General features: G+C 37.2%; 1 protein-coding gene across 7 annotated transcripts in view; it reads right to left on the bottom strand.

The window, feature by feature from the left end:
• RBKS (ribokinase) overlaps positions 1-24,206 on the bottom strand; it is a 72,889-nt gene that overhangs the window by 42,191 nt on the left and 6,492 nt on the right. For 2 of the 7 annotated variants that reach the window (XM_085055040.1, XM_085055043.1), the window contains exons 2-3: positions 3,951-4,014; positions 1,123-1,185 (exon numbers count right to left, since the gene is read on the bottom strand). The exons of 1 other annotated variant lie outside the window; for it this stretch is intronic. In XM_085055040.1, the coding sequence (XP_084911166.1) occupies positions 1,123-1,185; positions 3,951-4,014 (127 nt within the window). Of the gene's footprint in view, positions 1-1,122; positions 1,186-3,950; positions 4,015-9,912; positions 10,046-11,094; positions 11,151-18,805; positions 18,987-24,206 lie in introns of those variants that run through there. 4 more of the 7 variants (XM_085055042.1, XM_085055041.1, XR_014850754.1 and 1 more) reach the window with 4 other exon arrangements.

The raw sequence follows: 24,206 nt of genomic DNA, 5'->3' as shown, positions 1-24,206 counted from the left end.
AACAGGTCATCCTCTATTCATTCAAGTTTAGACTGTGTTTATCTTAGTTGGCCATGAATATGAATGGGGAAGTAATAGGACTGGTTCTTATTCAACTACTCTGGACAGCAAGCCTAGTACAAAACATGTACAAAATGCTGACACCCAGGAGTGCTACTGGATTCCCACTGTCCCTCCTATTTACAATGGCCACAGTGACTGTAGGCAGCATAACAAATAAATGTCAAGAGTTGCTGTGTAATCTACCTGCTGATCCAAACATAGAAAAGGAGGTGGAAGTTAACAGGCAGGTATCCAGGTTATCCAATGTATTAGCATTACCTTATTTCTGAATTAGAGCTGTCATGCAAGGCTTGGATTAATCTTACTTAGGGAAAATTAAACTCCCATCTCCAACTAATTTGCCTAATTTTCCTGAATATTCCTGTGTAGGCTTGCCTTTAGTCACAGGTCCTTCCCAGTTTTGCTGCGTGAGTAAATAGTTATGTTTCCTTTCCCATTTTGAGCTGTAGCCCAATGTACTACCATCAGGTTACATAGAAGCTTGTTAAGTTGATGTGTCAGCTATGCTGCGGTAACTGCTCAAATGAAGCCTTTTAGCAACTCCAAAAGTGAACTAATCCAATCACACTTAATTTGTTATGTTTGCATAAACATTATCAGTCCTGAGCTCTATGTTTTGATCCAGACACACTTCTTTTAAGGGCTCTTAATAGCTTGAGGAAATAGCTTGAAAAGACATGTAGATGTGACACTTAGGTATATGGTTTATTGGTGGACTTGGTGATCTTAAAGGTCTTTTTTAACCTAAATGATTCTATGTAAAATTGCTGGGCAAGTGGAAAAGGAGAGCTTTAACCTTCTGATACACTGTTCTCAGGAAATGCAAAACTAGATAGATCAGCTGGCTGATTGAATTATGGCCATCACACTGCTAATTTAAGCATCTGATTCTGCTTCTTTTAGGCATTGCAATAAACAGAAGTGCAACAAAGTGTGAATAAAATAATGAAAAAAAGAAAAATGTAGGAAAAAATTTCCACAATTAACAGTGACATGACACTTTTCTTTTATGGCTGTAAAGGCAGAACAAAGGGGACAATTCAGAGCAGGAATATGTACCTTCACTGTTGACAATTATTGAAGCAGTTCCAGTTGCAGCATCTGTAGTTTGACCTACAAATGCTAAGAAAGGGAAAAGTTAGAGCATGCACTAGTTCAATACATTACTTTCAACCAATAGCATGTGATGCAGTTTAATTGAATTAAATCTAAAATGAACCCATAACCTCCAGCAATTTAAAAATGCTAATTACTCTTTCATGTGCAACAATGCCAGAGAAGCTAACAACAACAAAAAGTGTTAATTTACACCCACAAAACAGAAATACGAGTCCAACATTCTTTAATTTGGCTACATCTTTGCTTCAGAGAAAGCATGTTATTTATACAGCCTTCTCAGGCACTCTACTCCTACTTGGAAGTATTTCTTTTATCCAATGAAACAATAGAGTCAAGGCTAAAGAAAAACAAAAATATTAAAACAACCCAGCATCTCATTCTGTGTAGATTTGCATTTCAGCAATAATATTAACAAGTGCTGTGAAGGCAGTGGTGGGGTTATATGCTTCCTCTATGTATTATTATTCAGAGAAATTAGCATGATGCTGGCAGCACTGCCTATTAGAAAGATTTTTCCATGTTTACTACCATAAGAACCTGTTTTCAGCTGACAGCAAATTTGGCAAATACTAACCAATGGTAGGAAACTGGTAGTAGAAAACAGTAGTAATGTAGCAGAAAACTGACCAAAAAGTTGAGGGTTTCTTTTTTCTTCTCCAAGAACTGTATTTGAGAAAAATCTGCGTTTTCATTTGAGACAAGTTCTGGTGACCTTTTGTTTAAGGAGGTCCAACATTTGGTGTTCCAACATTTTAGAACATGGACTTCATGCTGGGCAAAAGTGGGCTTCTTTCTCAAGATGTGCCTTTGTGGCCAGTTTAACAATCTGCTCCAATTTGAACAAAGCTGAAAAAACACCTTACATCATGCTCATTTGGTTTTGCTAAAGTCTTGCAGGTACTCGCCCTGGAGGTAGCTTTGTCAGGGTCAGAGCAGAACTTCCCTTGCAATTATAACTTCTTTTCACCATGAACTCTGTCTGCACACTGGAATTGAAAGCAGAGAATGTGTGTGTCTTCTGTACTCTCAATGATCGTGCAGCATGAGCAGCAAGTTGCCCGGTTCAAATGTGGGAGAACAACAACAGATCAATAAAGACCTAAATGGTCTGAACAGCACTGGTATCTGGTTGGTTGTGGAAGACAAGAAGACAGGGAAAGGGGAATATTACAAAACAGACTGGAATTTGAAAGAAAGGGGGTATGGTGATATGCTAGGAAACAGAAGGACAACATAAAGAAGACATACAACAAGGACCCAAGATATGAGAGCTGGCAGAAATGGCACTACATCAAGGATTTTCATCCAGTATCCAGTATCCTTATGTACAATGAAAGAGATAGGCTAGGAAAGGATTAAACCACAATGAAAAGCCTGTGACTGAAAATATGACCATCTTGAGCAAAAAGGTCTGAGCACACTGAATCACCCTTGCCTCCAGGTCTTGGAATACAAGTTAGGATCCTGGATCAGCCTCACCAGTTTTATATCTAATTTTTCTTCAGGGCTGATCAGTGTAGGAGGTGACAATCAAACACCATATTGAGATATTTTTAACTCAATCAGCAGAAATTTGGACCTTGGACCTAAATGTTCCAACCTGTCAACTGATATACCTAGGTATCAATGAAGTGCAATATGATGGAATTTCTGAATTTTTTCCCCTACAATTTTCTTTTGCTGCTATAAAGGCTATTTAAAAATTCATGTAAAGATTGCAAGATCAGTAATTTAAATCAGAAAACATTAAGGTTCTTTGTGACATATTCATTTTCTTAAAGTGCCATGCATTATAATTGCTTTATTTACATGATCAAAGACACGAGATAGGCATGCTTTGGAGACATTCAGAACTGTACACTAACAGACACTGTTTTTATGGCATCCTCCTTGTTTTCTTGCCTAAGTTGAAAGATACACAATGAATAAACCTATATATATACATTTGTAAAACATTTAGATGCTACACTGATAAGCATAATAAAAAAGCCCACAAAATACTGATAATTTTGTCTCTAAGAAAGGATTTGAATAATGCAGTAGATTAAGCTTGTGGCTGCACATTAGACAGCAGAGATAAACAGAATATTGAATTGCCACTTAGTGATTACATCTGTCCGTCTTTGTCTACCCCAAAGGACACAAGAGTTCTGCAGACAAAAATGTGATCATGTAGTTAAGCAGCACACAGTAGAAAGGGAATTGGTTTTATGAAGGTGCAAAGATAATATAATATTGTGGATGCCTTATTTTCCCTTTTTCTGAAAGCCTTTTAACATTGATTTCTGTGTGTATGTGTGCTAACATCAGCTGTAGTCTCTAAAATGACTGCATGGGTCAGTTCACAAAGCAAAGGTGAAACATACTGTGTCTACCACTGAATTTCCACTCCATCCCTCCTCTGACAACGTGAAGTTCAGAATGAATAATCAGACTGAATTTTTCAATTTCTCACCGGGCATTATCATCATTAATGCCAGACTAAACAATTGCATAACAGCAAGTTATCTTCAGGTGACTTGCACTAATGCAATCATCTGAGGCTTAGAGGTAATAACACTGTATTTTAGTTTTAGTGGTACAGCTGATTTCAGAAGCCCCCATATTCTCTCTCATATTCATTCATTCCTCCCAGCTGCAGCAAAATAGTTATTCATAGTTCTGAATGGTAAGACATGTCCAACAAGGCAAGAAGGTAATAAATCCTCCACTACCAATTTTTAAAGTTTAAATATAAAACAAAATGTTTATTTAAAGTAAAATTTTACCTGTAGAAATACCATTCTTCTTCAAATTATCAACATAATCATTGCCAAAGGAATCCTTCCCGACCTATACAAAAGATAAAAGAATGGGGTTTCTTTACAGAAAGGTGAAAGGAGAGATAGACCATCTTTAGACAACAGAATGCTCTAATGTAATTTAAATACAACACTTTCAGTCTTGAAGCCCTTTGATTTATTAATCTACAAATAATAAATTAAGAAAAAATAGTAAAAATGAATTAATAGTATTAGCACACAATAAGAACAGTGTTCTGCAGTTTTCTTCTCCCCTACTACAAACACCCATGTTTCTATATTCAAGTTTCATCCTCCTACAATCCCTGTTCTCCTTTGACACAGAAGCTTCTGGGGATTTTAAAATCTGGACGTGTACTGAATTATTCAGCTTTAAATTGAAAGTAATTCTGGTGCCCTTCTTAATTGCAGTTTGCATTTTGAATTTCCTACCTCAAGTTTCCTTGGTGGAAAAATAGCAAACTGTGTCTATAGGATAGAAAGTGATGACAAACACGGCATTACCAATTTCTACAATCCTCAGTACTAAATGTACTGTTTAGAAATTCAACGTTTTTTGTTTGCATTATCCAGCAACAGCAGATCAAGTTGAGTTAGGGAGTCAAGCTATGGTCTATTGTTTTTCTAACAGCAACTTAAAAAAAGCTTGTAATTTCAGTTCCATTATCTTTTTAGCTAGAAACAACTGTGCTTGCTGTTTATCCAGACTAATATAAATTTCTTTTTGTTATATTACACAAGCTGAACAAAGGAGATTAGGTATATAGAGGAAAAAAATAGTTTAACTCAATATCATGCTAGAATTTTAAATACATTTATAAAGCAAACAAAGCTGTTGATTCACCACTTTCAGCCTGTCTTCAGCATGCATAGCATGTGCTCTCAATTCCAAGAGTGAGTAGTGTATCTGAGCAGTATCAAAGACTAACCAATGTTACAGAAAGTATTTTTCCAAGAGGAAATAATAAACATCTTTCAGATTAGAAGCCAAATCGGATCCTGGTTATGGGTCCAGAGGAGCCATGACCAATTATCCATCTTCTCACAAAACAGCACTACATAGCTCATGGTGTACTTGAGTTACTAGGAGCACAAAGCAGCTGCCTCTACTGGCAGTCGTTAGAAATTTACCTATTTGTGAGCTCAGTCCTTCAGCAAGCTTGGAGAGGGCTTGACTACCAGTTAGTGATCAAAAGAATCGAACACTATGATTCAGAATTCTAGAATTTAAGGTGTCACAGATGGATGATCTTCCCCTCAGTACTTGATTGCACAACCATGATTTGAAACTTCCATTTCCTACAACTTCTATAAGGGTTTTTTCTACAGCATTATTAAGGATAGTCCCAGTCTTTCAGCATAGGCAGACAGCAATTTAGGTCAGAAAAGTCTAACCAGTTGGAACATTCCTCTAGTAAGTGGAAAAAAAAAACCCAAGCAACCCAACATTTTCTTGGGCCACCGTGTTATTCATTGTTTGCACATTAGAGTATTTCTGACTACTCCCAGTTTGCCAGACAGGGCGGGTTGTCAGAAGCTGCATCTTCTGACTGCTTTAGGCTGGATGACTGCAGCCATCTGCAATTTAAACCTGAGTTGTGTTCACCTCTGCAGCCTAACAGCTGTATTCTGGAATACATTCCATCTGATGGTATCACCTTCTCCCTCCCTTGCTACCATAAATCTTCCAGAGCAAATCTCAGGATTTTCTCAGTTAATTCAGCAACAAAATATTTCATAACCTCTTCCAAAAGCTCAACTGAAGTTTCCTTCCTTTAGCGCTGGATCTTACACGACTGACAGACAGGCATCCCTTACTTTTCAACTGTCAAAACAGCTGAGAGCAGCCATGGTACTTTTGCTCACAGTAAGACATCTCAGTGCTGGAGGGAAGCCCTCTTAAGGGTGTCCAAGGAGGTTGTTTTCCTCTGGAAACTTTCTTCCATGTTAGTTCATCAGCATCCAACCCAGTTAATCCTAGTGCATTTGAAGGACTTTATCTTTCCATTCAGGCTTTACCCCCAAGGAAGACAAGAGTATTGGGCATCAGACTCAGTTTAGATTAAAGGCATATTTACTGACCATGTCAAATTATATAACATTGTTTTAAATATTTTCTGCTTTCGCACAGACTCTGCTAGATGGAATACTGGATAAACAGAAAAATAAATGTCTTAGTCTGCTGACCACAAAACACTGTTATGTGCTGAAATAGCATTCCTTCTTTCTTTGAGTTCTTAACAACAGAAGCCATTTGTACAAGCATTGCTGTCCCACAGCTCGCACATCAAAATAAGTGGAATTACATCAGTATTTTTCAGTCTGGGCTTTTCCTTCTTATGATTATGTTTTCTGCATAGAGCTAGGGAGCTGGCTGGCATCATAGCAGCTAGAATTCTAGCAGCTTAAGAATCAAACTCAACTGTACCTGAAAATTACTTGCAACAAAAAGCCTGCACCTCTTGACAATTTTTTTTTCTTCTGTATGTTCTTTTTTATTTAGAGCATTTACTGTTTATTGTCATTAGGGAATTAAACAGGTACTATGGACAAGCATATGGCAGTAATACAAAGGTAAAAAAAAATTGAAAATATCCATCATATTCTGGGCTGCATCTGGGATACAGCTATACTCATACAAGAAGTGAGAACTTTGCTTACAACACTTTAATCTGGCTCATGGATCATTTAAAAAGAAAAGACTACACAACATGGTAATACAACAGTTCCTGTTTCTAGGTAGGAATCAAGTGCAGCCATTTGTAAGGAGGGAACTCCGTGGGGTTTAGTTATGGGGATAAAATAGGGACAAGAGATCTCTAAAGATGAGTTTTAGAACGTGAGGGTTTATTACGACAGAGCATGGGTGTGAAAGGCCTGCTGGGCCGCAAGGCGCAGCCCAAAGCAGGCCAGAGAAAAGAGAGAGAGAGAGAGCAGAAAGAAGAGAGTAAAAAGAGCGTAAAAGAGAGTAAAAAGAGAGCGATTTGCTGTTTACAATGCAATAAATCATCTTCTCTGTTGAATATTCTAATTCCCTTTAACCAATCTAAGACAAGCTACAAACTCTACAGCATTTACATACAACGTATAAGAATCATCACATTACCATACAGGGTCATGTTTCAAACCGTAAAAAAACTGCTTTTTGGGATCTCCACCAGGCAGGTAGGGTCTGCTCTGACCTTTGGACTTGCCTGGGCAGAGGGCATTGCTCTATTAAGAAGGGGGATTACCTTCCGTGGCCATACCATTGTTTTTTAGTTACTCTACAACTCGAACCTTGTCTTCATTTCAATCTCGCTCATATTTTCCATATCCTCAGTATCTTTTGCAAGGTAATCATACCTATAAGGCTTTCCTATTTCATCTTCCCCAACAGCCACGGCTTAAACAGGATTTAGTATATGCAATATCAGCAATGTCCAGTGAAGATCATTCCAATTTCTTTGTCAGAAGTAAAGCAGGACCTTTTTCAGCACATACAATGTCTTTCAGACCAACATCCCTCCACTGTCTTAACTGAGCATGTTTAACAGATTTTTTTTTTTTTTGATTGGCCATGACAAAAAGAAAGAAAATAATTTAGGGGATTTGGAATATCTCTAGAACACTGTTAATTTTTCAGTACTGTCACAGTGTTTTTCTATGAATATAAGTATTTTTAATTTATTTGTTTCAATCCTTCAGTACCCTGAAAGAAATCCTTTACATTTCTCTGTAACTATTCCATCAATACATTGTTTTACAGTACAGAGCAAATTGACTGCTACTGTGACACACCTCAATAACTCAGAGTAACAATGGCCACTAGCAGAGACATCCAGGCAGGATGCAGAACATTGTTTGCATTTCCATTACTCAAATTCAATTTTTTGACATTTTTTACAAGTTTTACATTAAATTCCACAACATTCTGTGGCTTCTCTAGTCATAACTGTAAGTCATTATAATATTCTCTCTCAAACCCTCACTGATCACTGGCTCTTATGTTTTAAAGCTCTGAGGTATGAAGAATGCCTTGTCACTTGATCTGTCTACCTCTACTCTTGTTGAGGATACACTCTGTCTAAATTACACTGCCACTATGAGGATGCCACACCCCAACAGAATGTCCCTTTATTATTAATATTGATTCCATTTCTGAACTTCAGAAGCAATTGTTGCACCCATACTAGATAAAAAATGTTGGGAAATATGACCAGAACAGATGCAGGTTAATGAGCACAGAGTATGTGTGTGAGGGGCAATCCACCTTAAAAACCACCAAATACTTAAGATTACCTGTTGCAGTAAAAATAATTTAATTGTAGAAACTCATTATTGCCACATTCTTCTTAGTTTATTCAGCAAGAAACTTTATACTATATTGCATCGACCTATGCACATATGATTGTATATGAGACTTCCATGACATGAGATAGTATATTTGAGGTTATAAAGTGCAATTTTAAAAAACTAAATATTAACTTCAAAATTTAAAAAACAATTGAAAATGCTAACATTTTCTTCAGCAAATACACAACACAAAGAATAAGAGAACAAGAGAGAGAGAGAGAAAGAAAGAAAGAGAGAGAGAAAAAGAGAAAGAGAAAGAGTGAAAGAGAGAGAGAGAGGGCTGCCTTTATTGAAATAACAGAAATGTTGCTGAAAAGTAATTAGAAAACATAGTAATTACTAAATTTTATTATGAATGCATATGTTTCCATTGCACTGAGCAAAGACTAGACCATTAAAAAAAATAAAGCAAAATTCACACTTGCAATGGAAAAAAACCATTTAACATTTAGCAGGAAATGTTAGAAGGGAATTCACTGCCAGTTCATCTTGTACTTGAATCTGATCGTTCTTGAATGCAAAGATGATCAAATATACACAATATGACAGAAGTGCAAACATTGCCAATATAAAAAAAAGCCACACTAGTGATAATAACCCACAGAAATGCTTTCAGGTGTAATTTAAATTTACAGCTAACATTGTTTAGTCAAAATATTGAACTGAAAAAACAGTGAGAAAGGCTTCCTTGAGACATTTCCAGTACTTCTCAAAAAATCCCTGACAGACAATGATCCAACAAATTTAGCATCCTCCCCAGCTACAGCAAAAAACAAACTATGTCCAGTCAATTTGAAGTTTCATCTACAGTTAGCAAAGGATAGACAATGAGGCTATGGAAAGAGAAAATTTGATCTTAACCATAGTAATGATCACTCAAAACTTATAATGTTTAATGACAAAAATCAAAGAAAAGCATTGTAAGAATATAGCATCTGCCAAGTTGAATCAGCCCAATGGTCTGTGAGCAAGTCTTTAGAACTGCAGTTTATCAGATGTTTCAGAAAAGTAGGCAAAAATATCCCATAGCACACAAAGGTACTAGAATTTGGACATGAACACCTTATCTTAATCCCAAGTAATGAGATAATGATTCAATTGTCAAAGCGCTAAGTTATATATTCCTTCTCAAATTTGTCACTGGCTCGTCAGTGTCTGATTTTTAATAATTTACAAAGTAAATTTCACAGTGACCATAGCTTCTAGCACCTGAATAACATCAATGAAGTGCTGACTGCTGTAAAAGCAGAGAACATGAAGAGGAGGGCCTAATCAAGATTTCTTAAATTTTGAAAATCTCCAACTCTTCCCAATTCCCTTTTCCACGATACATCAACCTAAGTTTTGCAATCCCTCTCTACATGCAATTTCTGTTAGATCTGTAGCCAACTAGTCTTTGGTTCTGGCAGTGTCCTTAAACAGCCTCCTCCATGCTTAAATTTATAGCTGAAATCAGAAAAATAAAAGAGAATTAGAGAGGAATTTTAAAAAGCTAAAAACACACCAAAAGCTTTTTGGTAAGTGACCGAAAGGTTAACTGGAATTTGCATGAACACTCCATTCAGCTGTAATCGAAGAACAAGTCAGTGCTTACCTTGCAGATCAGCGAGGTCTTGGCCCCAAGTCGAGCAGACTGGACACACTGGTTGGCTCCTTTCCCACCAAAACCAACAAAAAACTTATGTCCAAGGATAGTTTCTCCAGCTTTTGGCAATCGTGTAGTAAGGCTATTCCAATTTAAAGCAATATTTACATACATTAGTGACTGAAGAGAACAGGCATCTTCAAAATAAGAGTTACATTGTTACAATCCTCAATGGCTCAACAGTCAGCCAATAGCCTGAAAAATACTCGAAAGACCTTTTAGTGCTCTACTCCACATCCCACTAGTTTAGGTTTACTCCTTATATGCCACCCAGTCAAGAGAGGGACTCCATTTCTTTAGTGAACAAAAAATTTTGTTCATGTTTCTACAGAAGAAGGACCTGATCTCTGACTAGGATTCCCCAGTGCTAATCCAATACAGATAAATTATAAATCTATAGGTCTCCCACTTTATGAGGTTTTTTTTACTGTAACATTAGGCTCAAGTTTACATATAGTTCATTTCATTCTATTGTCTCCAATTATACCTTCTTAAACTATCCTTAAGTAATTTTTCACTCTGTTGGTGTTCACACCCCTCAGAACTGTAATCATCACCAAAATCTGCCTCTCCTCTGCTGTCACACAGGCATACTATACATATTTAACATTTTTCTTTTTTAAGTTTTTCTCTTATAAATCAAGCTTTACAACTTCTCAGCATTTTGTTTTTTCCTTGAATGCAGTCCAATTACATTTACATCCTTCTGCGGATGGGTGCCCAGAACCAGATGCACTAATACAAGCCGAAAGCCATCAGGAGTGTATTCTGGTTTAATTTCCATTTTGGAAAAAAACAAAACAAAACTGCAGTTTTGTTAACCCTACCAGATGCTTTGCTATCTCCAATAAAAGTTGAAAGGAATAAAAGACACTACTGAGACTATGTGGAAGAATTTCTCAGAATGAAAAGACTACCTGACTTTTGTAATTTCTATTAAAATATGTAACACAAAGATGCATTTCCAATACTGAGTTAACAAAAATTTCTGCCTTCTCAATCCATGCATTCCAGGTACAAGACCTAAAAATGTAATTTTTAAACCTCTTATGCTACAAACAAGTTTACAACATATGGGGAGGGAAGGCATTCTATTATGTACTAACAACCTGTTCAGTCAACAAGAGTTACCTCAGACAGGTTTCCAGAACTCAGCAGGATAGAGAGGGAGCACGGGGAATGGGAGTCTGAAAGAATGCAGAAGAATCCACCCTAATTATGAATATACTAACTTCAGCTCTGTTGGTCAATTTATAATATCATTTTACCAATAAATCCCACAGCAGCTTCAAAATTAAAAAACTGAGTTCTCGGCTCCTCACTATAGGAGACATGGAGCCCCTGGAGTGAGTCCAGCCAAGGGCAACAAAGATGATTAAAGGACTGGAGCACTTCATGGGTGAGGAAAGGCTGAGAGAGCTGGGCCTGTTCAGCCTTGAGAAGATGCAACTGAGAGGGCACCTTATCAATGTCTATCAGTTCCTGAAGGGAGGGTGCCAGGAGGATGGAGCCAGGCTCTGCTCGGTGATGCTGAGCAAAAGGCCAAGACGCAATGGGCAGAAACTGATGCACAAAAAGTTCCACCTGAACACGAGGAAGAACTTTACCATGCAGGTGACTAAGCCCAGAGAGTCTCCCCCACTGGAGACATTCAAGAACTGACTGGATGAAATCCTGTGCCATGTTCTCTAGGACAATCCATGAGCAGGGAGGTTGGAACAGATGAGCCACTGTGGTCCCTTCCAACATCAGCTGTTCTGTGACTCTTTGAAAATTGCCAGCCTTCCAATTCAGAATAAAAGGTTAGATATTAGGAAGAAGTTATGTACTGTGAGGGTGGTGAGACACTGGAACTACTTGCCCAAGGAGGTTGAGGATGCCCTAACACCGGCAGTGTTCAAGGCCAGGCTGGTTAAGACCTAGAGCCTGGGTCTAATGGGAAGTGTCCCTGCTTATGGCAGAAGAGGCTGGGACTGGATGATGTTTAAAGTTCCTTTCAGCCCTGAATGCTCTGTGATTCTGTGCTTCTGCACTAGGCAATCACTACAGACTGTTTTTTGAAAAAAAATATGAAGAATATGTGTATATTATTTACTGAGCTTATGCTGCAGCTTCTGGGGCATATGGTTGTTTGCAGAATCTCACAGAACTAAAGACAGAGCACAGCCTAATTTACTGAAAATTCACGGGAAAAAGCAAACATTTTTTTCTTCCTTTAATATTCAATTCCAGAATTCATCAGTCTAAAGGTTTAAGATCATTAGAAAGTCAAGAAAATCGAAAATGAAACTAGCAAAGTCAAACAAGTCCCAAACTCCCAGAAATTAAGGTTTTGGCTTTGAAGGAATTGTTACAGGTCTGAACTTCATCAGTGGTTAAAGTTTCCAGAGAGACACAGGTACGGATGCAGACTGTCACTAACAGAGACACTCACTAACACAGCACCCACATTTTAGTGCAAGGATACTGTACACAGTCACCAGGTTTCTTCTGTGTGGGTGGCTACAGATAAACCCCAGGAGAGTCACACATACGGCTCATAGCACTCATTTCCAGAGATGCAGAGCCAAAAACATTTTGTTGGGAAATGTTTAAACCATTTGCAATAAAAATACTAGAGCTTTCTAAAAACATACTTACAGGTAGCTTATATATATCTGGGAAGGATTGCTAAGCTCCTAACACAGCTAAGTTAAAGCTGTTTGCCCACAGCAGCATCCAGAAAATTGTTTGCAAGAAAAAATAACTGTACACTTTCACACAAAAAGTGTAACAATAAAGACTATTGATAAATAGTAATAGATAAACAATGTTCCTAAATGGTAACATCTGCAATTTATCATCATTTTTACCACTAGAAACTAAAGCAGAGACAGTGGTGGACCAGAGAATGAAGGCCAAAAAACTCAACTGAGGAAGCTCCTCTTCAGTCACTGCCAGGCTACTGCACACACACATCTAAAATTATGTGCCATTCAGTAACGAAGGATGTTTCACCCAGCACTGGTAATAAGTACAAATAGCAGTTTTGCATAGTTCCTTTCATCCACACCTCTCACTACACTTCAAAAAGCACAAGAACATAATTATTCCAGTTTTGTGGGTGGGGAACTTAGTCAAGGCATTTTGCCTTTTCATGCCTTGGGTCAATCAAGAAGCCGGTGGCAAAACCAAAAATAGAGATCAGCTTAATCCACCAGCTCACACTGTCTTCTCATTTAAATTCTGCAGTATGAAAATGGCATCAAGTCTCATTTCATTTTTCTTTCTTAGACTGTTTTTTAAAAGATTATAGCTTATTCTAAATAGAATTTGCTTCCACAAAAAGTTAATATCTTTTTAGCCAAAGATTAACAATCTTTGTGATTCCAGCACACATCTCCTAATAGAACTGCTCAGAGTTCATATTCAAGAAGTATGTTCAACCATAAATATTATTGTTTTAACAGTGGCCAGACTATGACTTGATTCTTCTCTCTTTTATGTTGGTATAAACATGCAACTCCACTAGAAGCATCATAATTTCACTGGCGAAAAAACAGGCCTGGTGACATGAGAATTTCGGTCTCAGTGTTTCAAGCAGCATGGCATGACAACTGCCTGTGGGAATCAAACAGCTTGTGAAAGACAGGGACATGACCTTTTTTATTGTTTTAATGGAAAGGTACAAGGCAAAGGTCAAAGGATCAAGTTGAAAGAGTGATTTATAACTTCTCAATTTTAAAAATAGGCTAAAACAGACTAAGCAAGAACACACAGTAAGTTCCTGTAGCTCACTACAAACAAACCCTTCACCATACTTCATTTTAGGCATGATTGACAATCATTCCAGACCAATTCTCCACTTCAGAAGCCTATTTTTATTTTCCATATTAAACAAATTTTGAGTACTGATCTATATATAAGCCTGCAGTTTTCACTTTCACTGAAACCAGTATTCATGAAATGGGGGTTTTTGCTAATATAATGGTATTCTCTCATCATTTAATTCTGCAACTATATTTTTGATTCACATCAGATAATTCTAATGAGCATTTCAGGCTTCTGTTATGAGCAGGCAGTGATGAGTAATCTGTATGATTAAGAAACCCTATAAATTCTTGGCTTATTCATGGTGTCACAAAGAATACCCAAAATAGCCTAAAAGTGATGAAACAGCTAATGTTACTCCAAAACTAGGCTAAATAAGTTAATTAGAAAAAACGAGCTTTCAGAATTGTTACATAAAATGTTTTGCAAAGCCATTTACAACTTTTGACGTAATTTGAAAACACTGACCTGAAAAACCCAATATAAGTTACTATTGAACCGACTCGTCCTTGCTTACATGACAAATTCTGCTCAGCTTTGAGAGGATAAATGGTGCAAAGGATACTAAGCTCTTATGTCTTATGAACAACCAGAAACTGAACTTGAAAACTACAAACACATTCTAAGTAAAATCAAATTACTGTATGTTTTACAAATTGTGCACGGTACTACTGAATCATATTTCTGGAGGAAAGTTCAGGCTCAAACATCTTCAATTACTCTGGACATTACAAGCAAGGAATATAATCACACAGAATTTCAACTGAGGTTTTACGAAACAATATTTAAATGTAAAGCACACAGGAATGCCCACATTTGTCTGTGACAAATGAAGAATCTTACAGAAACTTATGTTTCAGAGGTTTGGGATGAACAAAGGCACACATAAGAAGTCTACCACTGCACTAACTTCAACCTTTTTTCCAGTGTATGCCACAAGTTCCCTTAAGAGGCTAGAGCTGATTAACATATGTATTTTCAGACAGACATCACTCTGGAGGGATGGCATTAAAACCAGAACAGAACCCTTTACTAGTGTGTTGAAGCACTGAATCAGAGGTGAAAGCACAACATACTGAGTCATTAATGCACCTTTCCCGGTATTCTGGGTTTTCTCAAAAAGTTCCCATCTAAGCAGTGACTACATCACATTCAGAGATAGAAAGTATGAAGAAGGGGAAGGAAGAGATGTATATTAGGCACAATTTGCATAAATTAATCCTGAAATTAATCATGGTTTGCTTCTGATTCTTCACACACAACCACTGTTTGTTCATTGTTTTCAACACATGAAAGTACTACAAAGATGTATTATTACTATTAGCTTAAACTGATGTGAAGCCATGCCCTCTTCTCAGCAGCATTTCCCCACTGTTTCTTTAGCACTACTTTTATTGCTTACAGAGCTTCCTAATTCAAAACATTTTTGTTCACAGGGTCATTTTCATTTGGATGACTGAATTCATCCAACTCATTATACAGCAGCCAAGGTGGGCCTGTGAAGGGAGGAGCAGGAGAGCCTCTGCTGGCAGCAGTACAGCCAAAGACTGCCCTAAGCTAAAGCTGGAACTTGCACTTGATACTACTTTGTGTTGAAAACACTGAATGTTCTGCAGCTAAGGTTTGCTTAGGTAGTACAGTATACTCTGCTCATTAGATATATTGAAAAGCAGAGAGTATCAGTATGTTTCAGAGAAATTACATGCATGAGAAAGGAAAATAGAATGTATTTTTCTGTAAGAAAGCCCCAACAATATTCTCATCAGACAACTCAGAGGGAAAGAGAATTTCTATATTAGATTAAATATCACCTAAAATGCCTAAAATTACTGTCATTTAAATAGTGTCAAAATAAACATTCAGTTGTTTTTTTAATTCCTGAAGAAAGGTGAAGATGATCAGTGGTGAGAATATAGCAACAGAAATACTGAATTTAAAACTGACTAAATAAAAAATAATATAGTGTAAAGCCCTAGAATTTAGCTTTGATTCTGTTCTCTTTGAATTACTGAAGAAAACTCGCTTTCTCCACTCTTGGGAATTCCCTAGAATTGGGAAAATCCCAGTGAGATTACAGTAGGTGTAACTAGCCACTGTCTAGTACATACAATTTACTGGCCTTTCATGATTCTCAGAACTGAACAAATACAAAGGCGAGAATAGTTCTGCCTCTAATATTAATAAAACATTGTGGTGAAAAAGTCTCAGACCTCTTTTGGATCTGGCTTAACATTTTGGTTTAGCCTTGGTCTGTTTTGTCTAGCTTCATTTTGAAGATTTGAACATGGGCTGTGGGAAAGTATCCATAACATAGAGACAAAAAGACCACAATCTTTTCAAAATCTGATGTTCTTGACTCATTTATGCTTTCACCCCTTTTAATCATCCACTAAAATATCTTATTGGAAGGTGGAAAACTACCAAGATTTCTAAAGGCACTTCCTCAGGAATTTACTTAACTACAGCTTGGTTTAATCATGAGGCAATCTGGTTCTAGGTTTGTAGACTTCCTTCAGACCTTTAACAACTGAAAAAAACCCTAAAAATCATAGAAAATGCCTCTTTTTTTCCCTACTATGTCTCTCTATGACAAGGTTTTCTTTAAAAAAAGAAAACAACAAAATTTCTCAGAAAATTCAAATATTTGCTTATTGCTTAAGATGTTTGGTGGTCTGAGCTCTCTCTGAACCCCACAGTAATGAACACTGTAGAAGCACTGCCCAAACTGGCACAATAATTGGCACTTAACAGAGGTGTCCCTCTGCAGCACAGTGAGACACAAAAGCTTTACACCATCATCCCTTTAGAGGGTTTTTTAAAAATGTTTGATTTTACATCAAAAACCATTTGTCACCACAACACAAACAAGTGAATGATAAATTGGTGCAAAGCAGCAGGAATCTTTTCAATCAGTTTTACCACCAGAGAAAATATGTATTCTATGAAACACAAATATATATAAATAATATATAAATACATGAACTGTTTATATAAGCATATAAATAGATATATAGATATACATATATCTATATATATGTATATCTCCCTCTAGCAAGGGAGAAAATTAAATGAACAGCTGTAACTACATGTAGGAGGGCCACAAGAGTTATATCTTCTTATATGTACAAATACAGCTTCAACTGAAAAAGACCAAAACTTGTAACACAACGAATGAGAACAGCTGTCCACAGCTCTTTAAGAACTTCAATGAACAATTTTGTTGACCCTTTGCACAGAACCAGATTTTACCCTCCTGGATATTAAAAGATGAAACAAATAGAAAGGCATCCAGATGAATGCCCTGAAGCACTTACAGTAGTGCACTATACTGCATTTCAGTGAAATTATGGTATTACCAAGACATCAAAATTTCTAAATTATGCTATGAATATGGAAACTTCCACACAAGGAAATTATTTATTTGACTAATTACCAAAAGTAAAAAGTGTTTTCATGGAACAACAAACCTGTAACATTTCCTCAAATTACTAGCAGTTAAATTTGGGGGAAAGGTGGCACAACATTGATGGGTTCATAATCTGTGGAATGTTTAATTCTGAAGTTGAAGCCCTAAAGAGATTTAAAAACTCAAATAAATCTATCTTCAGATATTTAAGTCTCAGCAAACATTCCATCATTCTTACCAAACATCTGTTTTGTATTTAAGAAAGATTGTGGAAATTTTCAGAATTGCTACTCTCTAGCTTTATTTGCCTCCCACGTTGTTCTTCATTGATGTCTCTCGATTACATTATTTTTGGAATGGCAGTTACATAATTATTTTCAATGCAATCTGACGATAATGTTAGAATAGACTGTCTCTGAAACAGGCTGTGCTCACCCAGAACTGAAGCAGGCTGCCTACAGTTCCTATGCTGAACAGAACATTATATCATGATGAAGAACCAGGGCTAAAGCAAAAAAAAAAAAAATACAAAACAAAACAACCTTTGCAACCCAAGCAAAGGGCGATCCTTACATGCCCAAGGACAGATTAAGATAAACAAGACATGTGAACATTAATCTTTTCCATGCCTCTTAAAAAAAGGATTTATCAGACAACAGTGAACAAAGTGGAAATAATATGGTTGGTTGGATAGGCCACAGGGTCCTTGTTCTTGTCATCATGACTTTCTATATACTGGTAAATCAACAAAGTAATCTGTGTTTCTGCTTTACTATCATAGAGAAAACAGGGCACCTACCATACAAAACCTTGCTGTCAGTCCTTTTCAGGTAAAAAATAAAAAGAATGCCCCCACACCATTAAATACTGGGATTTTGCACACAAACATATTGTGCTTTGTAAACTATAACATTAGGAGCAACATCATAGATGTGTTTTCACTACAGAGTTATCAAGACAAAGTACAGTGTGGTCCAAATATTAATAATTTTCTTCAATAAGATGTTATTCTAGAAGTTCATACCCAGGATGGTAATTTTGACAAGTATGATATTTTTTATCAAGTTTGTAAGTGCAGTGCTTCCTGGAGAATCCATATGGGTCACTAATGAAAAGTATAACCAAAATGAGACATTGTTTACATATACTTATTCAATGTATAATAGATAATGAAAGCAATAAATATATTTAAATATAGGTCTATTTATTATATGGGAATAGAATAGAATAGAACAGAATAGAATAGAATATTTCAGTTGGAAGGGACCTACAACCATCATTTATTCCAACTGCCTACCCACTTCAGGGAGAAATGTTTGTTCAAGTTTTTACTCTGGAGCTATCTTACTATTGTTTCACTGACACAAAAATTGCTCTCTGAAGTTCCATCAAATTATAAAGGCATCAACTCAAATCTTGGATTACAGTAACATTAAGGCTTGTGGGGCAAAGATGACAATGTGCAGGGTGTGGGGGAAGTGTGCCTGGGCTTCACTGGCCAAAGTTAACTGCTGTGACAGGTAGGAATCCCCTCTAGGTAAGTACCTTTACCTTTCTCGTAATTTAAACTCTCTTGGGAAAGGCAGATACGTAATTACCAGAAAGAAAAGTGTAATTCTGTATTACCTTGGCTTCTGATGCCTACCAATGCACAATTCCTGTGTCTCCATTTAAGCACAGATGTTAATGAGCAACAGGGAATAAAAACTGAAGAAAAATCTCCGTATTTTTGCTGCCTCTATACGGAGTAATATGAGTTCTAGCAAAACCACCAACTTTTTCCCAACAGGCCATTTTTCACTTGGTCCTTTCCGGGAAAAAGAAAAGGAGAGTGAATTTTAAAAATGATTGAACAATACTAACAGGATACTCCCAACGAATCATACTAACAGGATCAGACTATTAGATGAAGGAAAGCATATTGAATCTCATTACCACTGAGAACATTGAAAATGCCCATCTTTCCACATGAGTACTTAACTTGATCTGCTTATATCCTTCATTTTCAGCTCTGACCAATGTTTGTTTCATTCTGCTGTTTATATTACCAAGGTTTATGCATTTTGTATAAGCAGGGATCTGAAAGAACACCGGAAATATAGCAAGCGATGGATGGAATAAATTAACGAAAGGGAGTTATGATTCTTTGGAAGCAAAAGTTATTTTTGAAAGATGAGCAGGAAAGAGCAATACAGAAGAGAAGTGCACTGTAAGAACATGATGTAGAAGGACACCAAGATGACGTGAAAGCAAATTAGGGGAAATTTCACGGTTCAGGGATGACATGCTACTGATGTACAGGAAAAAAAGGTGAAAAAAAGGACTAAATTCAGAATGGAAAGAAAAAAGAATAAAATACAGAAGAGAGCACATTGATATATTTGGGAACATTACCACCTTCTTATTTTATAATTAGTTGTCACAAAGATCAACGTGTTCTATACAGCTGCACCTACTTTGGCAACATACTAGTGAAAAATAATTTTGAATTTTCTTCAGACCTAAAGTATATGATACAAATATCCTCAAGGGAACCTGGATGTCAGCACCAAGCAAATTACTGCGGTTTGATATAGGAGCTAACAACTGGAGCCATATAAAACAAGCAAACAAAACCTTACTGGTAAGCTCCTATGGAAAGAACAGCTCAGACAGCTCCTAGAGGCAACATAATATATATGCCTGCCCAGAGTGTTTTTACACAAATTTGTTACCATCGACTGTATGATTTTTATTGCAGCTTTTGATTTGTGCCAGCAGCTCTTTACTGTCAGGAACACTAAAATTCACCCAAAGATATTTAAGTCTAGAAATACATTTAGGAAAATGGTTATTTCCATTAACAGTACAGCCAGCAAGTAATTCATTAACAAGACAGGATAGAATATTAATCATACCATTCTGTGGCTCACAAAGGGGGAGAAAATACAATATTCTCCATGTTGGGTGCTAAAATCTATTGCCTAACACCTGTTTATTGTGATTAATATTTTCAAAGGAGTTCCTTTCGACAACTTCCCATTTGACTGTAGTGAATCTTGCATGTCAGACACCTCCAAACTGAAAAGGCAAGAGACATTTTATTTTAAATAGTCAAAAACAATTTCCAGTAATAGTAGGACAATAACCAAACCATTAAGAAACTGTGGAAGATAAACAGTAAGAGTATTTATTTGGTCTAGAAATTATAGATACATTCATAGTACAACATAATATTCAATGTGTATCACTGGATATAGCAGAAGCCCAAGGAATACCCTGCAGTACTGACAATGCTAGTGCCCAGTGTATTGCTGCTTTGCATGCAATTTACACAGAACTGCTCAGATGCTAAGAACCCTACAGAGAGCACAAGGCAATAGCTGTGCTCTGTATACTGAGATGTTATAACGTGAAGCAATGGCCATCTATTACAGAGCATTACTGAGATCAAATGACATCTTTCTCTAGCAGAAATTAGCATAAACCCCTGCTCACACTGGTATCAGACAATTGCTAAATAAACTTTCATCCCAGCGTCTTCCCTGATGACAGTGATTTTACTTTCCGACTTTTCATTTTCTTTCAACAGAGGTATCAACTCTGGGTTTTCCAGAGACAGATGAAGCCTCAGAAGGAATACAGAATGATGGGGAAGCTGCACACTCTGGAGGTACTCAACATCACCTGACTATCATCACTAAATAAGACCCAGGTCTGTTATGGCATTACTAATTTCAGTCTCAAAAAAATACATACAATAATGTTGTCTATCCTTTTATTCCAACCTGGTTCCATTTCAATGAACGACAATGAGAAATGGAATTTCTTTCTGCTGTAGTCACTCATATGGTAAGAATTTAAGAAGAACCTTTTCACATCCTAGACTTGCTGAGCAACTGAACACATGCAAGTTTGTATGTACTCAGGGCACACCACTTTGACATTTTTTTCCCTGATGGTCTTACCCAGATCGTTGAAAGAGATATTTTATGAGAGTTAAGTTGTGTTAAGTGGGAAAACTGACAAGCTGAAATGTGCAGAGATGTAGCGTGTTTCTGAAATTAAACTACATCACCAAAAAATTACTATTAATTTTGTCTCATGTTGCAATACCCAGACTGACAATGTCCTTTCTCTACAAATCTTCATCTAATATCTTTTCCCCTTCCCTTCACTCTTTTTAAGGAAAGTCTATTTCCTTGACTTAAAAATTCTTAACTGGCCTCTGCTGTCACCAACCCATGAGAAAGCATGTACACCCTTAGGAAGGTTCAACAGAGATTCAGCTACTGATAACTGGCAAATAGGGTACCCACTAAAAAGATTAAAAGATTGATGATCCCATTGTTTTACTTTTGTTGGTAGTGTCTAATAGTTTACTGACCTCCAAAGGTAAAAATTACATTCTAATGAGAGCAGAAAGTTGTGAATCTTAAAGTCAAACACTTAAGTAGCTCTGAAAAACAAAATCATAAGGAGTATACCACTGGGTTTCAGACAAGTGTTCTTTGCCAGACGAAAGAACACAAGATGGAGTAGCTGATTTTCTTCTCTCATTAGGAAAATACACCCCAAAAACGTATCACTTGCTAGGATCAAAATGTTTCTAGATTCATTTACTCCATTACCCAGAACTCTCCAGAGGATTAAGCAATAGTTTCCCAGCCTCACATGGACTAAAGCTAAAAGCTTGGTAAATACTAGCTTTATCTCACAAACCGTAATTTTTAATTGCTAACACACATAGGAAAGGCATAATCCTCCACTGATGATATCATAGTCTACTGCCATGGAAATGACTGCAGTATCATAAACACAGGTTTAAGATGACCTCACTTTCATAGGAAAGAGGGAAATTTCACTGGAATGTGAATGACATTGGGAATAAACACAGATACGATACATTGAAAAACTCTTACTAGCCAGTTAAACTACAGAAGATGGAGACAAGAACTAGACTTGTAGCTGAACAGAAATAGGGTTCTCCTGCCCAAACACTGTGTTACTGCCTGAGAACCTTTGAACAGAGAGCCCTCTGAACTCCTGTCAGGGTTCCCCTTTGTAAGTTCACTACACCACAGAGGAGTCAAATCCCTGCCCTGACAGGCATATACTTTAACCACAACGACATGAACAAAGTGTGGCTATAAGAATACAGTGTAGGATCTCAGAGCAATGCCATAGCTGGAATGCTTCCTAGAATGAGTAAGTACTTGAGAAGTGGGAGGAAGAGAACTTGTCTCTTGAAGCACACAAAATAACATGCAGTCAGACGCAAATGCAGAAGTACGATCTCAGTGTGGCAAGTGCTAAGCATTTTGGCATCAGCTCAGGAAAATACATATATTTAACCTTCAGCTCTGAAGTACTCTAAGAGGCATCAAACAACTCAACGATTGGAAGCTGAAATTTGTGTGTAAGCTTTGTGTTGCCGTGAGTGGGGAACGTTGAGTAATGTGCCGGACCCCAAGTCCAGACGAGACAAGAAGCTTGAACTGAGAAAAGGGAGTGGAGAAATGTACAAGGTGATAATGATCTCACTTAAGAACCTTTTATCTTGAAGGATCTCAATGCAATTTACAAACTTAAACAGACCAGACACTGCACCTGGTAGGAACAGAAGCAGACAGCTGGGAACTCATTCATGGGAAGGGGAAGGTAACAGAGGACTCACTCCATGCCATATCTTCCAAAATACTGGTGGTTAGGAGAAGACTGTAGGACTAAAACAGAGCTTTTTCCTGAATTTTGCCATGCAGCCATGTGAGAAAATTGCAGGAAGCAAGCAGACAGGCAGAGCTGACAGAAAGAGACGCAGAAAAACAAGGGGCCTTTTGGACAACTGGGGACCTGTCACTGTTAGGAGTGTAGTTTCCCTGCTTTTTATCTCAACTTCAACTCCACAGACTCTTCACATTTTCTGCATTAAAACCTTAGGTAGTTCCTATTATTTTTGCCCCTTTTAATACCTTGTTCCAATTCTCTTTACTTATTCTTATCTTTTTACAAAGGAAACTGCCCTTCTTCTGGTCCTTAAATTGCAAAATGTTTTCCAAATGCACAGTGGAGCAAATAGTGATTCTCTTGGTGACTGGGATTCATGTATTACAGGCCTCACTGTAGTACCACAAGGGGTATTCTTTAGCTCAAAAGCACTACGAAATACATACCATTAAAACTTAACTAGATAAACAAGTCTAAAAAACAAGGGACATATTAGTTATTGCTGAAATGGAATTGCCTCTGGAAGTAAGGACAGTGCCTAATTACAGTACACAGTAGCGTAGGACACAAAATGAAGACACCAAATGAAAGAGCAGGGTAATTTCAATTAAATAGAACCCAGAAAGCAACACTTTTGTTGTGCTTAACTTAAACGACATTATGTGACCAGTTTCACATTCATATTTCCCAAGACTTTTAAAACTTCCACATTTCCATTTAGGAAGGGGAGGGGAAAAAACATTTTCATGGATAAGAGCCAAAGACAAGGGCTGAACAGGTGTTCTAGCACCACCAGTCCTTCTCAGAGAAGGCCCACAGCATCCTCTGTGGCAAAAACAAGAGTTTCTTTCAGAAGGTGCCAGCTGGGATCAATGGCGCACTGTCTCTTGCTTGGGGTTCATAACCTTAGTTGCAAATGCAGCCCTTGTAATGGGTTAAAAAAAGTCCCCGGTGGCCTTGCCCTAGTTATTTTGTGTTAACTTAAGAAGCACCCAAGCAGACATTTTCCCTCCTTTTTCCCTCTTCAGTATTTTGTCGTTTTTGTTAGAGGAACTTCGTTGGAAGCTCTTCAAGTCTGGAGTATAACACCAAATACCTTTAACATGCTAAAATAATACACTGTGTCTCACCCTAAAATAAACTATCATTCAGGTTTTGCTGGAGGATGACAATTTAATTTCAGTTTACAGCAGTGAAAAGCTTCTTTTGACATGAATGAGCTTGGATCAAGCCCTTTATCAGCAGTGTTTGGACCAGTAGAGATACTCAGAAGCTGTATATGCACAGAAGACAATTTTCTTACTGAATGCTATTACTGAAA

The sequence above is a fragment of the Lichenostomus cassidix genome, chromosome 3 (genome assembly GCF_008360975.1).
Source record: "Lichenostomus cassidix isolate B80296 chromosome 3, HeHo_3.0, whole genome shotgun sequence".
NCBI classification, from domain to species: domain Eukaryota; kingdom Metazoa; phylum Chordata; class Aves; order Passeriformes; family Meliphagidae; genus Lichenostomus; species Lichenostomus cassidix.
This window is presented reverse-complemented; position numbering and strand designations above follow the sequence as displayed.